Here is a 17,664-nt window from a genome sequence, read left to right as displayed (position 1 = left end):
GTTACAGCAAACTATGGATTTTGTATTAAATTATTTCAGGAGGGGGGAAAAAAAAAAACAAAACCTGATCCATTATTTATATTTATTAGACAAGAGTAACAAGCCACTTGAGGGTACAAAAGACAGGCAGAAAACCATTCTGACTATGTATAAAGTACGTAGAGGTAAGAACAAGGATAAAAAGCACTGTGAAAAAAAAAACATGGAATATTTGGGTGTTTACTCCTACATATGAGACTGCATGAGGAGGTAGCATCTTAGCCTTTCGTGCTGAGAAGTCTAGGCTGAGTTTGACCTGCTATCAAGTAGCAGTTGATTTCAAACTCCTGCAAACAATAACATCTTGCCAGACATTTGAACTCAGCTTTTGCATATAAAGTGCATCTAAGAAGTGAGGTATATGGATGAAGCTGCATAGTGAACTTCATGCAAGGCCTGGGTTTGTTTTAGCCCCAATGCTTGCCATTTCTCTTACCTTCATGATCATCTGTTATTGCACAGTTCATTAAAAAAAAAAATAGAAAAATAGCATTAATATGCAGTGGCAAACAACATAAAATCCTTGGTTTTTACATAAGCAAAAAATACTTCACTTGTTGAGAGGAAAAATAACTATAGAGCTACTAAAACAGGTAAATAAAAGACCAGTTGTGAAGCCCCAAATAAGTGTGACAGAAGCCAAGAATCTGTATTTTTAGAGCAGTCTGAGTTTAGATAAGGAATTTTTTTCATACGTGTTTATTTTCAATGTAAGGTGTATTTTGGCAACACCTAATAGAACAGATTTCATTACCACAGACAAAACTCTCTAGGGGCCTAGTTTTGGTATCTTCATCACTGCAGAACTGGCACGAGCAATGAGTGTTCAAATACATGTACCTTTTACAAATCATAAAGAATTTTGTGACCAACCTGTTGATAACAGGCTCACAAACTCATACTTGGCCTGTAACAACAGGCAGCCGCTACTAGATCTCTAATGTTAATGATGTATTAGTGTACATACATATAAATCATGTCAGATAGGATTGTCAATACCATATCTTTGATCGCTCAAAATATTTTTAAACTGTTTCTTTTGTATATTTAACACAAACTATGAAAACAGACAAGTCATTTTTGTGCTGATATAAAATATTGACGTCTGGGATTGCAAGTAGCACAGAGTATATTTACAATTATAAGAAAGGTAAAATCTTATCACAAAATAATTCATGCACCTACTGACGTATTTCTTTTTTGTGCTCATACGTAAAATAAAATAGGATTCTTGGGACTTTCATTATTGCCAACTGCTGCTACAGAATCTAAGCACCTCCAGTAAATTATACCTATACCATAGTTTTTTAGAGACTTCAGCCAGGTCTGCCTGCTCTCTTTTCTGTGAAAAGGCCTTGAAACCCTGATGATGGTGAGAGCACTTTTCTTACTAAGTCTTTAAATCATCCCTGGTTTAAGATAATTGGACCTTTCTGGGATCCAGGATGCTTAAACCAGGGCACATTAAATGGAAGACAAAGCCTTTTCAGCTTTTCACAGATTAAGAAGTTGAGGATGAAATGGTATTTGTTCCAGCCCCTTTACTTTGACAGCGTAATGGAGTATTTATTTTTGTGTTAAGTTCTATCACATCTTTGACAAAATCATCATTTCCTATGAAGTCTCCAGCGATGATGTTAACACATTCTTTCTTTGGTCCTGGATACTGCTGCTTTATCCAGATTTTCAAGCACGGAAGACTCTGGAGTGTCATTTTCTTCAGTGATCCAAATGGGTGTACGAGAATGTACCTTAAATTTTCTGTAAGGTTAATCCCTGCTACAAAGAATTTTTCTGAAATAAAAATCAGAAAGTGAGGCATTAAATATTCCTTTGAGAACAGAAACTGCTCAGAATTGCATTAACTCCACATTTCGTTCTTCTGGGAGTCATTAAAGTAGTAACTTTACAATCTTTCTGTATTGTTTCATATCCTTAGCGCTGTCTCGTTGGACTGTCTCCCCTTGTTGCAACTGCACAATGTAGTAAATAGTTCCTGAACCAAGCTCACTTAGTGAACCATTCCAGCTTAGCTAAATTTATCTAACTTACTCATTGCAGACTAAAGGTTCTCCACTAACTAGTCCTCCTTCATAGGTTATGTTTGTTTCTGCAGGGCTTGCTTCCAAATACTTAGCCTTCCCCAGTGAGGGGTGGGGGAACGCAGGGTGCACCTACAGGAGCGTTTTCCTTTGGCTGGGCACTCTGCTTTTGAAGCAGCTCTCCCCTTCATCACCGACGTGTGCAATCACAGAGCCTGTGTCAGAGCCTGTGAACTGACTGTCTTTCTGCTCAGGCTACACCAGCGTGCTTGAGCCCTGCTGAGTTTTGGTGTAGCTATAGCCTTCTGCACCATTCTTGTAGGGGTTTGGTTTCACAACAAGGATAGCATAGTCATAGAATCACTGAATAGTTTGGGTTGGAAGGGACCTCAAAGATCATCGAGTTCCAACCCCCCTGCCATGGACAGGGACACCTCCCACTAGAACAGGTTGCTCAAGGCCCCATCCAGCCTGGCCTTGAACACTTCCAGGGATGGGGCATCCCCAGCTTCTCTGGGCAACCTGTTCCAGTGTCTCACCCCCCTCAGAGTAAAAAATTTCTTCCTGAGATCTAATCTGAATCTTTTTTCTTCCAATTTAAAACCATTTCCCCTTGTCCTATCATTACCCTTCCTGGCAAAGAGTCCCTCCCCAGCTCTTCTATCCGCACCCTTCAGATATTGAAAGGCCGCTATAAGGTCTCCCCGGAGCCTTCTCTTCTCCAGGCTGAACAATCCCAGCCCCCTCAGCCTGTCTTCATAGGAGAGGTGCTCCATCCCTCTGATCATCTTCGTGGCCCTAGATCATCTAGTCCAACCCCCCCTGCAATGATCAGGGACACCTTCAACTAGATGACATCGCTCAGAGCCCGATCCAACCCGACCTTGAATGTTTCCAGGGATGGGGCATCTACCACCTCTCTGGGCAACCTGTGCCAGTGTTTCACTACCCTCATTGTAAAAAATGTCTTCATTCTGTCTAGTCTCAATCTACCCCCTTTGAGTATAAAACCATTACCCCTGGACCTATCACAACAGGCCCTGCTAAAAAGTTTGTCCCCATCTTTCCTGTAGGCCCCCTTTAAGTACTGGAAGGCTGCAATAAGGTCTCCCCCAAAACCTTCTCATGCATTTCCCTGGTCAGCAGCAGTGTGTTGTTTGCAAGTACCAAAGATGAATGTTGCACTCAGCGACACGGGGACATCTTGTGCCCACAGCATGCACAAAGTGGTTCTATCCCGCCGTGCTATGAACTCCCACCTTCCCATTTGTTTTGTGTTGCTCTACCTGCCCCTCATTTCCCCCCCCCCGAGCGACTCCCTGTGCCCACCTGGACGGCCCATCCGCTTCATGCGCTCCAAATACTGGATAAGGGCACAAGTGGCAGTCTTGTTTCCCCACCAGTATGGGATGGCGGGCCACAGCTCACAGTGCTCCTCCACTGCCACGTCCTCCTCGTAGGAGACTATCACCTGATGGCCATGCTGCCACAGGGTCCGCAGCGTCGGCACCACCTACGAGAGAGCACGCCCAGGCTGAAGTCAGCAACGCAGCAGTGTTCCCAAAGTTCAAATACTGGCAGAGAGGCAGTTCAAATAAAGCTTTGAAGTCCTTATACCTAACCCAGCAGGTCGTTGGCTGGCTTATGGCATCATAGAAGGCTATCAGATTGGTCAACTTCATCAGATTGGGAAGTTCAGCAGATTCCTCCTTTTCCTCAATTCAACTATGGTTCAAGGTCTTACACCTCTATTAGAAGAGACCACCCCCATGCCAGCCCCTTGTGCACATACCACTGCTGAAAATCTGGTGGGAGAGGAAGATGCAGCCCTTTTGGTGAAAGGAGGTAGGAAGCCCTTACACCCAGCTGTAGGAATACAGGCAGAGAAGGAGGAGTAATTTTGGCAAATGCCCCACCTTGATCCAATTTGTCGCTGTAGCCATCAAAGAAAGTTGAACTGCTTAAGACCTAGGAAGACTAAATGTGAGTCTCTTAAGAGATATGTTAATTCTGATTTCTCCAAGTGGAAAGTTTCTGAAATTGGGATGGTCCCAGACATTATGAATTGAGAGAGGGGAAGTCTTGAGTCAGACAACCTCTCAGAGAGGCAGATGGGCTGAATCACATCTGTTAAATTTAAGTGTTTCAATATGAAATGATATTTTCCAATCCACAGATGTTACCATCGGACCAAATTGAGGCCCTCTGACTAGTTTTATTTGCAAAACCAATGTATTTAATAGGTACTGGATTTTTAAGAATGTTGTGGTTAAAAGCTGTGTCTGTTGTTGTGAAAAGGAAATGGTGGCTTTTTGATGTTCCAATTACCTTATTAATTAAACTAAAAGCCAAAGGCAGTTGAAAATGTTTTATGTAAATCTTTGAAGAGCGCCAAGGGCTGAATAAGCATGGGATTCCCTCTTACTTCACCCAAGAAAGAGAGCGCGAGCCCCAATTAAGTTAGAAAGTACTACAAAATTAAGACACAAGCTACTCAAACTACAAAAATCTGTGGTTGACAAGCCATTGCTTTACTCCAGCCACCTTTCTAAAGCTGGAATCACTTAAAAAAAAAAAAAAAAGTGTGGGATAAGAGCCAAAAAAAAAAGCTACCAGAAATGTGTACATGAGCACAGGTGCTTATTTTGCAAACAAAGCAGAAATGAAACTAGATGTCTAACAAGGGATTTTTAAACCCTAGTAATGCAGATCAAAGGAAGACACCTTGAATACTTAAGGCAAATTAAAATTTTAAATGCAATGTAATGTTGTCACGCTGTGGCCTGTGCCAGTACTACATACAGACCTCTCTGCTTAGCAGTTGCTTCATAAATAGTTCAACACTTACTTTTGTACAATGACAGAGTTGCAGTCTTGAAAAACAGTAGATAGCAGATTATTTTAGAATAAGTGAACTAACACTTGGTCATTTAATGTTAAAACTGAATTTGTGATCCTGAAAAACACCCCAGCTACCTAATCTGCAATGGTATCACCTGCGAAGATGGTGAGATCCATTGTGCTGGTCACAGACTCCACAGAAATAAAGTCATCCTGCCTGAGGGAAGTACTCAGTTTCTTTTCTCCAGTGCCTCTCTTCCCCCCCCCCGAAACAACTCAGAAACATTCTTCTTTCTTAAGCCAGGTGATCTCAAACCATTCATTCATCACCTTCATTTAACAAACTATCAGCAGCAGCTTGCCCCTTTTGCAATTAACTTTTTTTTCTTCTTAACAGCTGGCCGTGTGCCTGACAGCAAAATTGACCATGTTCTCCAGTATTGCTTGGCTCATCCACAACTTATGCACTCCAGTTATTTGGGGAAACAATAAAACAGTGTCACTCAGGTCTTCAGTTATTCAGCTGAGGCCTGAATATTCAGAATCCCCTAGTTTTGCTGAGAATTGTTCTATTTTAACTCTGCTGTACAAAATGCTTTGAAATGGTAATATTCATCCAATACACCAGCTTCAAAGGCTGAATTCGAATCGCAAACAGGGTCATCATTATCCTGTACCCCTCACATCTCCAGAGAAAACCCTCTGTTCCTGTGCATCTTTGAAATGTTAATTGTTTAACTGCTAAAAGCTCCCACACCTTGTAAAAAAAAAAAAAAAAAGAGGAAGCTAAAAATCTCAACTTCTAAAGTTTAGCAATCAAATAATTTCTGATTATTTAAATTAAGGCTTTTCTGGAGGTCTGGGTGACTGAAAGCATATTAGGCTGGTTGGACGGTCAGCTCCACCTCACATCCATGAAAGAAAGTCAATGCCACCAGAAATGCATTGAGGGCAGAGATGCTATTTAGAAGGACCTCAACAGGCTGACAGAAACCTCAAGCAGCTCAGCAAACTTAACAAAGGCAAAGTCCTGCACCTGGATAGATTATCCCTATGCACCAGGACAGACTTGGGGCAAGAGGGTAGAAAGCCACTTTGCAGAAAAGGACCTGCAGGTCCTAGTTGACACCAAGCCGTAAGAGTGGTAAAATGCTGGACCAAGCTGCCTAGAAAGGTGGTGGAATCTCCAGCCTTGGATATATTCAAGGGTGGATGTGACAGAGCCCAACATAACTTTGAAGCTGGTCCTGCTTCATGCATGGTGGGGTTGGACCAGATGACTTCCAGAGGTCACTTCCAACCTAAACTATTATAAATAGCATAAAAACTCATGTATAATTACTGGTGTGAAAAGGCAGAAAATGGATTCTTTACATTCTATAACTATAGTATGAACTGTATTTATAACACACACCCTATTTTTTCACCTTTTTTTTTTTTAAAGAAAAAACAACTCAGACAGGTGACGGGATGGCAGTTGTGTCCCTACTATTGTCCCACAATTCAACAGACATGGCAGACAAGTTTAACTCCCTCCTCTACACTGTGGGATGTAGGTTTGCTTTATCTGTTCACTTTTATTAGGTAAAGATCTATCTCTGATGCAGCAAATGTTACTTTTCCTACACTAAAAATACAGTGCAAATAGAATATATCTAAACATTTGGAATCAAAGATCTTGCTGTAATATATCACTCGTAAAGGAGGAAAAAAGGAACTCATACTTACGTTTCTGGGACACAGTTTACACTGGAAAATCTCTTTTATACAGGAAATAAGATGACAATGAAGTCTCCTGGTTAATCCGTCAAAATTCCTGCAGGCTAAGATAACGACTTCCTGAGGATGAGTTTCCAACCACCTTAACACTTCCCAGAGAATATCCTACAAGAGAGAGTCACAGCAACTTAGAAAGCCATCTATGCTATGCAGAGAAAAGAACAAAAGTCCAACAGAGCACTAAGGGTAGGGCAGACTTGCAATCGCAGATGAGGGACTGACTGATGCTCCAGTCTCACTTGTAGCTGCTGAAACTAACTTCCAGTCCTGATGATTTTCTCTAGTTTGAAGTCCCCACGTTAGGAAAACAATTAACCTACTTGGGCCAGCGTTTTCAGATTATGATGGCTTTTAAATAAAAGAAACAGCACTGTTTTTATTGCTATTCCAAAGGTAAGGACCAATACCTGTACAGTAACAGTTGTGTAAACCATATGCACAAAGTACAAATTCATAGATGGATCATTAGCTTTGTGGGCAATCCTAAAATCCAGATATCTAACTCCAGCCTCTAGTTGCTCCGTCACAGTCAGCACCTGAAAGGTGAAACAGAAGACAAAGGTCCTGAGAGCTTGGAAGAAATTTGTCTCTTCAGTTGAGAAAGCTGAAAAGGGTGTAGGAAGTTAGCCCTATGACACTTTCACACGGCTTTCATCTTTAAAATGGCACTATATGGCAGCAAGTCACAACTGTGAAGTATTTTATGCTCTGACAAGAGGGATCACGATCTCCCTGCGGCATATACTGCAGCTACAGATTAGATTAATTTCAGACCTCTGTCCTTGTTACACTCTGAAAGTTAAAGATCTATTACTGTGCGTAAATACATGATTGAGCTTCACAAGACTATTCACATGAACAAAAATTGCAGGATCAGCACCTTAGAAATGCTGTATTTATTTTATTAGATCAAAGACTTTATCATGGTTGTCTCTGTGGAGCTTGCTCATCCCCTACAGAAGGAAAAACAAAAATAGAAAATAAGTACTGGCTATTGTTCTTTTTCAGGATAAAGTCTCTTCAAAAGTTTGAATTAACCTGTAGAAGTCCTACAAAACAGGTCCTCCTCGGTTTCCACTTCCCTTGGACTTCTACTATTAGATTTGAGGGTTGAATGGAACAGGTGATAAAGCTGAGTTTCTGGGCCAAAAAGTCCTGAATGGTATGTCTCCTATCTGTATCAAAGGTCTCTTTGCATAAGGAAACAGAATAATTTTAATTAAATACATTTGAATACTAGTTTGTCCCAGTTCAACCTGCAACTTTTGGTTCACAGACAGAATACACTGTACTGACTTAAATCAGAAAGGATTTAACAAAACAGCTAAATCAATACAAGGCGTTGTGCCTGAATAACCACACTCCTCACTTCAGTGCTGAGAGAGAGCTTCTACACATTGCAGGGTGCTCACCCTGCCTGGTTTCAACCATCTACATTTCTGTTCTTAGGACAGGAATTTACCCTCCCCAAGTGAAGTCCCACCTTCACTTTGGAGCACACTGGAGATGGCTCTAAGTCATACATAACCTTAGTGGCCAGAGAGAGCACCAGATGAAATAGTTGCTCTGGACTGCCCTTTGGGTGAATTAGTTTCTTCCATTGACTGCATGGGAAAACTACACAAGTTAGACTCCCTAATTAGTCACGAGGATTTGGATACTGAATTAGACAGCATGAATGTTGCCTCCAAGGGCAAAATGTAAGAGGAAGCCTTGGGGGCGATGCTGCTCAGTGCTGCAATCTCACACCACACCTCCGGGGCACGAGTGGAAGCTACACACCTGACATCAGCCACTGTGCAGGAAAGGTTTGGGCCTCCAGACTGACATCCATAAGAGCCAGACGCCATCTCCTAGGCACTGGGCCATCCAGGAACCTGCGGGTTCTACCACTGGTAGGGCTCCTTGGAGTCACCTCCTGGCAAAGGTAACTCCAGCCCCACAGGGCTAAGGAGGGGCAGGACTGTAGCCGCAGCTCTTTCCCCTCAGAGCCAGGCCACTTCCCGCTCAGCAAGCTGGGTTTGGACACGAAAATTACCATAATGACGCAAGGAACTTGTTTGTCACCAATGAGGTCACCTCACAGGCCAGCAACCCACTAGTCAGGAGGTATCAGACATTGGCTGAAGTCTCAAAGCAGCTCAAGACAAGGCCCTGTGCCAAGCGAGTGCCTTTCCACATCAACTCGCTGCCCCCCTTATGTCTTCAATATCTGGTAGTGTCTAAGCCTCCAAGTGCTCAAACCCAACAAAAGAAGCCTAGGCATAATTAGCACTATTTATCAATTATTCAGTTTTAATTCCCTAATAACGAACTACTCCTTCAAAAAGAACAAAAAAGTGAAACGACTTTTTGGTACCTCTTTGATGCCAGGAAAGCCTGTTCTTTAGAAAAATCTTCAAAAGGTCTAGCTTAAATCATGATCCCAAAATTTGTCTTTAACATACATTTGTGAGGAACAAAGAGATAACTACTAGCTTAATATTTAGACATTTTAAAAAATTAAACCTTATGTGAGGGATCACACCTTCATTCTCTTAACATTTGTGGAAAATAAATTCCCTTCAACAAGGTTTTTTTCTCTGCTGCTGGGTGAAATGCTGAAACAATACAGATGGGGAAAAAACCTGACATCTCGCAAAACAGCGATACTAAAAATGTCAAGCATTCCTTTCTGAACAAAGCGCAAGAAAAATGTCTCTTTTAAAGATTCCAGTAATACCAAATGTTATTTACAAGAATAAACACATGAAAAAGAAGATGAGTTTCTGGTACCAAGTGGTCAGCTTTAAGCAACATCCTTGTCTGTGCATCAGCCCTGCCTCACCTACGTGATTTTTCCTCACAAAAGGAGATGTCTTCTGTATGGCACCCTCCTCGTACCCCAGTGTGCTGGTTTTGCATAGGAAAGAGTTATTTTTCTTCAAAGTAGCTACCATGGGGCAATATTTTGGATTTTTGCTGGAAACAGTGTTGATAATACAGGGATGTTTTAGTATTGCTGAGCAGGGCTTTCACAGAGTCAACACCTTTTGTGCTCCTCACACCGCCCCACCAGTGAGCAGGCTGGGGGTGCACAAGGAGTTGGGAGGGGACACCGCTGGGCCAGCTGAACCTAACTGATCAAAGGGATACCCGATACCATGTGATGTTATGGTCAGCAATAAAAAGCTGGGGGAAGAAGAAGGATGGGGGGAACATTTGGAGTGATGGTGTTCACCTTCCCAAGTAAGTTACGAGTGACGGAGCCCTTGCTTTCCTGGAGATGACAGCCTGATGGAAAGCATGGAATTAATCCCTTATTTTGCTTTTCTTACATACACGGCTTGTGCTTTACTTATGCAACTGTCTTTATCTCAACCCATGAGTTTTCTCACTTTTAACCTTCCGATTCCCCCCCTACCCCACTGTGAGGGAGCGAGCAAGCGGCTGTGTAGCGCTTAGTTGCTGGTTGGGGTTAAACCACCACATCCAAGCATGGTATCTCCTGAGAGCATGGATTTCTGGGCGGTGGGCTATGCTTTTGTTGCCCACAGGAGAGTGTGACCACTCTCAGCACTGCAGCACACGCTTCAGCTTTGCCCAGGGATGAGGGGAACCACTAGACAACTGTTACCTGTGTCGTGGACCACTTCATGATAATGGGATGCACAATGCAGGGCATACATTTGTTCAAGAACTTCACCAGCTTGGATTCATTGCCACTAACAGTAGAGGTTTTATCCAAGCAGTAGGTCATAGTGTCGTGACTCCCTGGAGAAAAAAAAAAATAAGTGTTACAGAAAATTGTCGTTTCTTAACTACTCCAGCACCACAACACATGGTTACACTGCGTGAGCACACCTGACATGCCACCCCGTTTCCAAATCACACACCTATAGTGCCTGACATCCTAAGTAGTTGTGGCAAAAGGGTGGATCTTCTACAGAAGCTGCTCACGTGACATCAATAACTTCAGTGTGAAATTCTCATGAAAGGAAGGCGTCAGGACTTTTCAATAAAGCAGTCCCCATCTAAACTACGCATCATGTTTGCCTCAAACCACAATAAAATGGCCAGTTTCAATTTGCATCTTGCATTGAAATAATTATCTTGATGAGAAAACCCACTTTTTTCAGGGCATAGAGAGCTGAAGGCTGAATTTATCTAGAATTTGTCCTGTTTTCAGAGTTGTCCAAATGCTGAATTTCATATTCCACAATCCCATCATCTCTGCACAGGAAAATATGACTGGAAGCAGAAGTTCATCTTCTTACACCTTTGACTGAACCAACTTCTAACTTGGCACTTTAAGCATTTGTACCTCAAATATCTGGTAAAAATGCCCTCCTGAAGTAAACACCCACATCCCCTAGACAGCAATATAAAAGGTGAGTGCTTGAATGTTTCAGAGGTAAATCCAAGACTAAGTTTACATGGGATAGATGGACAAGATACACCTTTTATGGACTTCAAAAATTACCTGATTCTTTCCAGCACAGAGAATTACATAGGGGCAGCCAAAGCATCAGAGCCAAGTACAGCCTGCCCAAATATTTTACTTCTTTGAAGTCTTAATAAATTGGACACATCTCTTGCATCACGTTTAGATGAAACTCTTGTTGCAACTCACAATTTCTTTGGGACAGGCAACCAGCGATTTTGCCAGCTTTTTCTCTTCCATTATTTATTCTAATTGTATAAAGCATCAATAAGATAAGCTAACAACTTGGTGAATTGACTTGCTGGGATCTTTACAGAGTACCTGCAAGGAATTTGGATATCATTTTGTTTCTTAAGTCTTCTGTCAAACGAATTGCTACCTGGTGCCAGGAACTGCTTTCTTGAATGGTCGGTCAGTCGTACTGTTGCCAATGGCAATATTTCTCGTAGCCAAGGGAAAGGACAAGATTGTACTTGAAATAAAGAAAATTCTTTGAAGCTGTCAATAATAGTTTGATTTTGCACTCCATTTTATCACCTTTTAAAATCTGATTTTTGTCTATTTTCCTGCTTTAAACACCCAAACCAAGCTCACTGAAAGATCTATAATGAGGGCATGCAATCAAAGAAGTTTGTCTTACAAGGTGTAAGAGTCAAACCATTAAATACCCATGGACCAAATCCAAGTCTGAGAGAAGTGAACAGGATTCCATCGATGGGTGTTGCATCTACTGATGCCAATCAGCAAATAGATAGTAACCTCTTATTTAGGAGTCTTCTTGTGATGTCAGTGAGTTACAGTAATGAAAGGAAGATGGGTATATCCATGACACAACAAATACGATGCTAAGATAGTGAGCTATCACAAAACCATGTAGCTTCAGAGCTTGAAGCAACATCTCCCGGCAGCACTGTGCTCAACCTGGTGCAAACACAACACTAATTACTGACACTTGCCTCTGTTTCCTCATCATGCCTTCAGAATGCGCTCTCTCACGTTTCCTGCATGCCTTGTTGCCTTCTCTGTCTGAGATAAGCTTCCACTTCCAAACTGGGCTTCCCCGAGTCATTGCTCCCTCTGAAAATCTGCCAGAACTGTCTTGACCTGTTTGATCTTCATCTGCTTTTTGCTCTGACCCAGGCTAGACCAGTTTTGTAGGTCAGCTGGACAGCCACCAAAATCTTCCAAGCTAATAGCCTGCAATGCTCTGTAAAAGTCCTCCAATGTTTGCTTGAACCATTCTTTTCTTCCTGCCTGTTCTCCATGCAGGCATAGTCACAAGAACAACAAACATTCACAAGAATAACAAGATCACCATTATTGGAAAAGCCAGAAAGTCAAAGGCACACAGCAGTAGGTTCTCAGCTTTTACAACGTCCCAGAACCACCACCATGAAAGTGTTTTAGAAACAACATAGTTCCTTTTCCACCCAAAACCACCACTGAGAATGCCACTGACTTTTTCAAGGATTTTTGCAAGAGGAACAAAAAAGATTGGGAAAAAAAAAAAGGCAGGGGGAGGGAGAGAAGAGGAGAATATTGCCTTCTTTCTTCTGTCACAAGACAGGTAATTATTTTCTTCTCTTGATAGTTTAATAAAAAAATCTAGAAATTTTTTATAGTATCTGTCCTGGGATCCACTTACATAGGCTTTATCCAAAACAGATGTGCACTTGTTCTGAAGTTAACATCAATTTAAATTACATATCCAAGAAGTCACCATTAAATAAGTTTCTGGGTTTCAGTTTTAATCAAAACTCCACACTCCATTAGTTCATGAAGGGCAGAAAAAAAAAATAGCCACCACAGTTTTTGGGTCCTACCAGGGCTTCACCCACTAAAGACAAGATCTGATTTTTCCTGCTGTCTCTAAATATATATCTTTGCTAAAGTTAACCTACAATCCTGTAGCCTACACAAAACTTACATCTGCATGTTGTGCTGCTTTCCACCCAAACTATCTGTCGCATCTACAGGTGTGACAGAAAATATGGGCTAGACTTTTCTTTGGTACTATTTTCACTGTGGAGGCAAAGGGAATCACCCAAGAGCTGACAGTCCTCCAGTGCCTCCCCATTTGCCAGTGAAAACAGGTTCTCCCATAACCTCTTTGGACAGATACAGGTGTGACAGAAAATATGGGCTAGACTTTTCTTTGGTACTATTTTCACTGTGGAGGCAAAGGGAATCACCCAAGAGCTGACAGTCCTCCAGTGCCTCCCCATTTGCCAGTGAAAACAGGTTCTCCCATAACCTCTTTGGACAGAATGAGGAAAGAATTAAAAAAAAAAAAAAAATTAAGTCATCTATTCAAAGCAGCAGAGAGAAGCAATAATATGGCCAAAGACAGAGGTCTGAATGCAATACCAATGAGGACACCACCTATAGCACAGCTGTATTTACCCATAATAGGATAAATCCAGTTTTTGTAAGCAGGGTAATGCAGAAAAGTCACAATCTACATTAATAAAAACATGTTAACTCCAAGCCTCCATCCTCCTTTTTATATACCTTCACAACCTCTTTTAAACAGTACAAGGGAAAAAATAATAAGGTAAAGTGCTATTTCTCTCCTTTTGGAAACATCTTATTACACAGGAAGCGGCAAGAAAGAATTAGGAAATTCTCACCACTGCAAATGCTTAGATTATTAACACTGATCCAACAAGAGGATGCACAGTGACTGCAAATGAGTCCCTCTTTCTTTCCTTCCCTCAAAAAAAAAAAATCCTTTTTTCCCCCCTCCCCTTCAAGAAACCCCAAACATTACAGACTAAAAGTATTTACATGCACACACAGGTCACACAAACCCTCCCCCAAGCCCTTCTCCCACACGCTTTCCACACACTGACCCAAATAATAAACGTTGCCATCCTGAAATGGGACAAACAGGATGTTCCAATGCTTAAATGACACACTAACCAAACAGCGGAGAACAAAAGTTAATCTTTACCTGGAAGGGCTAAGTTATAGAGGGGAACATCCCAGAGCTTCTCTGGTAATTGTGACATCCATTGACCATTTTCATGGCACTGGTGAATGGAGGTTTGCAAAGGGGCTTCCATTAGTGCCTGCTCTACAACTTCAGAGGGTGTTCTGAGAGGGAAAAAGAAAAAAAAAAAGAATAAACCACCGCATATACTGTGATTGAATTAATGCCTTTGCACCTGTGCAGAATGGATTTACACATGCTAGAAAATGTCAACCCTTCTCTCAAATAGCAAAATTGCAGCAAAATGTCAAGAGCTCCTTGGCCACAACATGCACCACTTTTGATAACATTGTCTCCCAGCACAATGCCAAGGGAGGGTTCCAGCTTCGGGCTTGTAAATTGACCAGCTGAAAGGAAAAATAGAGCCAAGACAAATACGTGCAGCTTGGTTGGTATGGAGAAATTACCATCCACATTGGCAGTTGCAACATCATGAGGAGTAACCTACCTTAAGCACAAAAAACAACGTCTGTTCACTGACCCTTTGCAGCCCTGGGAACATGGCAGTGGGACTGGTGGCAGCACCAGGACAGGGGCTGAGTCTGTGACCCTCAGGCCCCTGGAGAACACTTACCTTGAAGCACCAATTCATCTGTCAAGGCTTTCCTTAGAGGTATTGTTGTGACAGCTATGTCAGGACATTGGATTTTCAGATCATACTGGTTTCTGGGGTCAGAGAGAAACTTCCATCTTCTTATTCCCCATTTTGAGAAGATCTCTTGATGTCTGCTTTTCTAAACCTTACTGAGCCCATGATCACAAGTACTTCAGTTTGGTCAGACCTTCGTGAAAACTACTCAGGAACTGTTCCTTCTTGGATACAAGCCTCTTCGGGATCTTGTGCAAAATTTACAATGGTCATGCAGGAGTGCCAGCAGGTAAAACCTAGCTGAGAAGTCACGGTCATCATCAATCATGGCCTCCTAGAATTATCCTGTTCATTTTTCATTTTACATCCTCCTAGATGATGCAGAACATGCAGATGAGCTCTCTGTACCTTTTCTTTTTTTCTAGGATGTTCCTGTAGTTCAGGTGGTGTTTTTGAGAATGAAAGCCAGCCTTCCTTTTCACTGTTTTCAAGGCTTTAGCTATTTTTTCACTGCTATATGGTAGGACTCTTTCTTTTTGATCATGGCATAGTGTTTACCTATATTAATATTACACCTTTTTTAATCCTTTTTTAAAAAGCTGTCACTGTGAATGATTCCTCCATGTCTGCTACAGCTCATGCAGGTTTTGTTTTCTGCCAAACTTCCTCACTGGTTCCTGGTCCCTTTTGCAGCATCTTGGCACGTTCATTCCTGAGATTGCTTCTCCACAAAGTCTTCTTTGGGTTGCTTTTGGGAGGTGGCTGATTTTTCTGGACTTACAAGTAATCCGTGCTGCTTATATGAAGAAACTGTGGTTTCCTTAAATATGGTGCAATAGATTTTATTTTTTTTTTTGGGTAGCTGCATAGGGTCATCTGAAAGGCAACTTTAGGAATTGCATTCTTAAGTTTTATGTCCACACAGCTCATAACTGATAGTATCTGCTTATGCATGTAGCATCACTTGTCCAGCCTGCTTTTGCTGTGCCTTTCAAGTGGTCTCACTGAGTACAGCCACCCCAGTTAGATAAGAACAGGACCATGTTGACTGGGGGAAATGCCAAGCCACCCCTGGCACGTGTCTGGTGTGTAACCTGGGGCTCTCCTCCTGGTGAAGAATAGGTCCCTCTGAGGTTATCCATACACACAAGGCCAGTGCGTAAGCAGGAAAGAAGTGGTTTAAGCCTTCTCTTGCTCCCTTTGTCTCTTTATTTTAAAAAGCAAATATTTGGTGGACCTAGTGCAAAGTCAAGTGGAAAAACTCCCATGGATTTATTTAGGGGAAAAAAAAAAAAGGTGCAGATGTTTTTTGTCGTGCATAAGCAAACAATCTCTATATGCCACATGTGGTACTCTTATTCTTGGAAAAAAGTTCAGCTCTCAGGCAGACCAACTCATCCATCCTCTGGCTCTGCCATTTAACATGCCAAGCTTCAAGCTTCTGCTTCCTGCAGACCCCTTTTTGCTGTGTTTCTTGCTTCCTCAGACCTCAGATCACTGCTCACCCAGGTCTGCTCCGCTCTAGTCTATGTATCACTGTAGTCTATGTTGACAGGGGCTGCAGATGCTTAAAATAACACTGCTATTTAGGAGCTGCAAAAGATTGGATAGTCCTTCCCCAGCTCTGAAGCTGACAGGAGCTGTGAGGATGCAACACTCCAGCGTACAGCAGCACTTATGTGGGTCCTGTAACACAGACTAGAAACCTAATGATAAGCACTGCTTTTCCTCATTTCCTTAATTCCTTTGATCCCCAAAGCCACCCATGCCCCCCCAGAGCAGACACGCAGCCCCCCAGTGAGCACCAGGGACTTGTAAGCACCACCAGCCAGCCACGTCTCAGCCTGGTACAAGCTCCTGTGCACCAGCAGTACTCCCAGGATGTGTCCAAGGGTTTGCCTGCTGCCACCCTTTCCTGCCACCACGTTCTCTCACTTGGGCTAATGTGGGCACAGTCCCACAGCTAACAGAAAAAAAGCTGCTTTTCTGCCATGCTAGTCCCTTGCACCAGGTCACTGCCGAGTCAGGACAGCCCAGTGCTGGCCCAAATTGAGGAAGTCCCTGCGGAGGCAGCAAGCACCACCATTGGCTTTGCCAGGTTGTACCACAGACCCTCAAGCATTGCCCCACCAAAACCCAGGGACAGCATGTTCTCAGCCCGGCACAGGCTGCCACCAACACCCCAGTCTCTGGAGGACCAGGACACTTCACAAGGGGTGTTCTGCTGGGCTTGGGGAAAGCCAGCAGACAGCTGGAGAGCAGGAACAGCAAGATCAAGTCATGCTGCTGTCCTGCAAACGCGGACTCACAGCTCATCCTCATCTTCTTCTTCCCACCTCCCTCCACAGTGCCCTGAGGCTGGGGATGGCAGCCACTGGTGGTGCATGGCAGGACCAGCAGCACCACAGCCATCTGCTGATCAGGTCCTGTACAGAAGTGACTGGACCAGATTTTTGGTTTGATCCCGTGCACAATGCAAGCCCCAGATGGTCGCACCACCACCTCCAAACTCAGCTGCTGCCTTGTGTTTGACGATGTGGGTACCCTTCAGGGAAAAACCACGGCTTGCCTGGAGGAATGCCGTCACGACCACTAGCTACCACCTCTGGTGACTAAACCCTAATCTTCCCAAAGGACAACTGTCTTTATTCCTCCCCTTCCAGATGGTCAAGCCCACCCTCCACACCCTGCCGTGATTAACTCCCCTCATCCACACCAGCTTTCTGACCCCACCTTGGGCGGTCTGAGGACAGGCAGTGATTTCATTCTGAGGACTCTACCAGGATGCAAACAACCGACAAGCAATCAAACAGCAAACCCGCTGGAGATCACGCTCCTCCGACTTCGGGAGCATGAGGTGGGATCTCCCCCGGGTTGTGCCCAAAGGTGTGCCTGGCAGGGGCCCCCCCGCCAGCCCGCAGCCCTGGGCCACGGCCACACGCCACCCCGTCCCGGGAGG

General features: G+C 43.1%; 1 protein-coding gene across 1 annotated transcript; it reads right to left on the bottom strand.

Moving 5' to 3' along the window:
* Window positions 1–68: 68 nt before the first annotated feature.
* On the bottom strand, window positions 69–16,179 carry PLCXD1 (phosphatidylinositol-specific phospholipase C, X domain containing 1). The gene is made up of 7 exons (XM_014960334.1): window positions 14,691–16,179; window positions 14,078–14,220; window positions 10,318–10,454; window positions 7,109–7,237; window positions 6,651–6,806; window positions 3,411–3,594; window positions 69–1,833 (listed from the first exon to the last, which is right to left on the bottom strand). The coding sequence occupies exons 2-7, from the start codon at window positions 14,187–14,189 to the stop codon at window positions 1,541–1,543; spliced, it is 1,011 nt and encodes a 336-aa protein (XP_014815820.1). The 5' UTR covers window positions 14,190–14,220; window positions 14,691–16,179; the 3' UTR covers window positions 69–1,540.
* Between the last annotated feature and the right edge of the window lie 1,485 nt (window positions 16,180–17,664).

This window comes from Calidris pugnax, unplaced genomic scaffold, assembly GCF_001431845.1.
Source record: "Calidris pugnax isolate Ruff unplaced genomic scaffold, ASM143184v1 scaffold188, whole genome shotgun sequence".
In the NCBI taxonomy this organism is placed as follows: Eukaryota; Metazoa; Chordata; class Aves; order Charadriiformes; family Scolopacidae; genus Calidris; species Calidris pugnax.
Note: the sequence above shows the minus strand (reverse complement) of the source record. Positions and strands in the feature narration are given on the sequence as shown.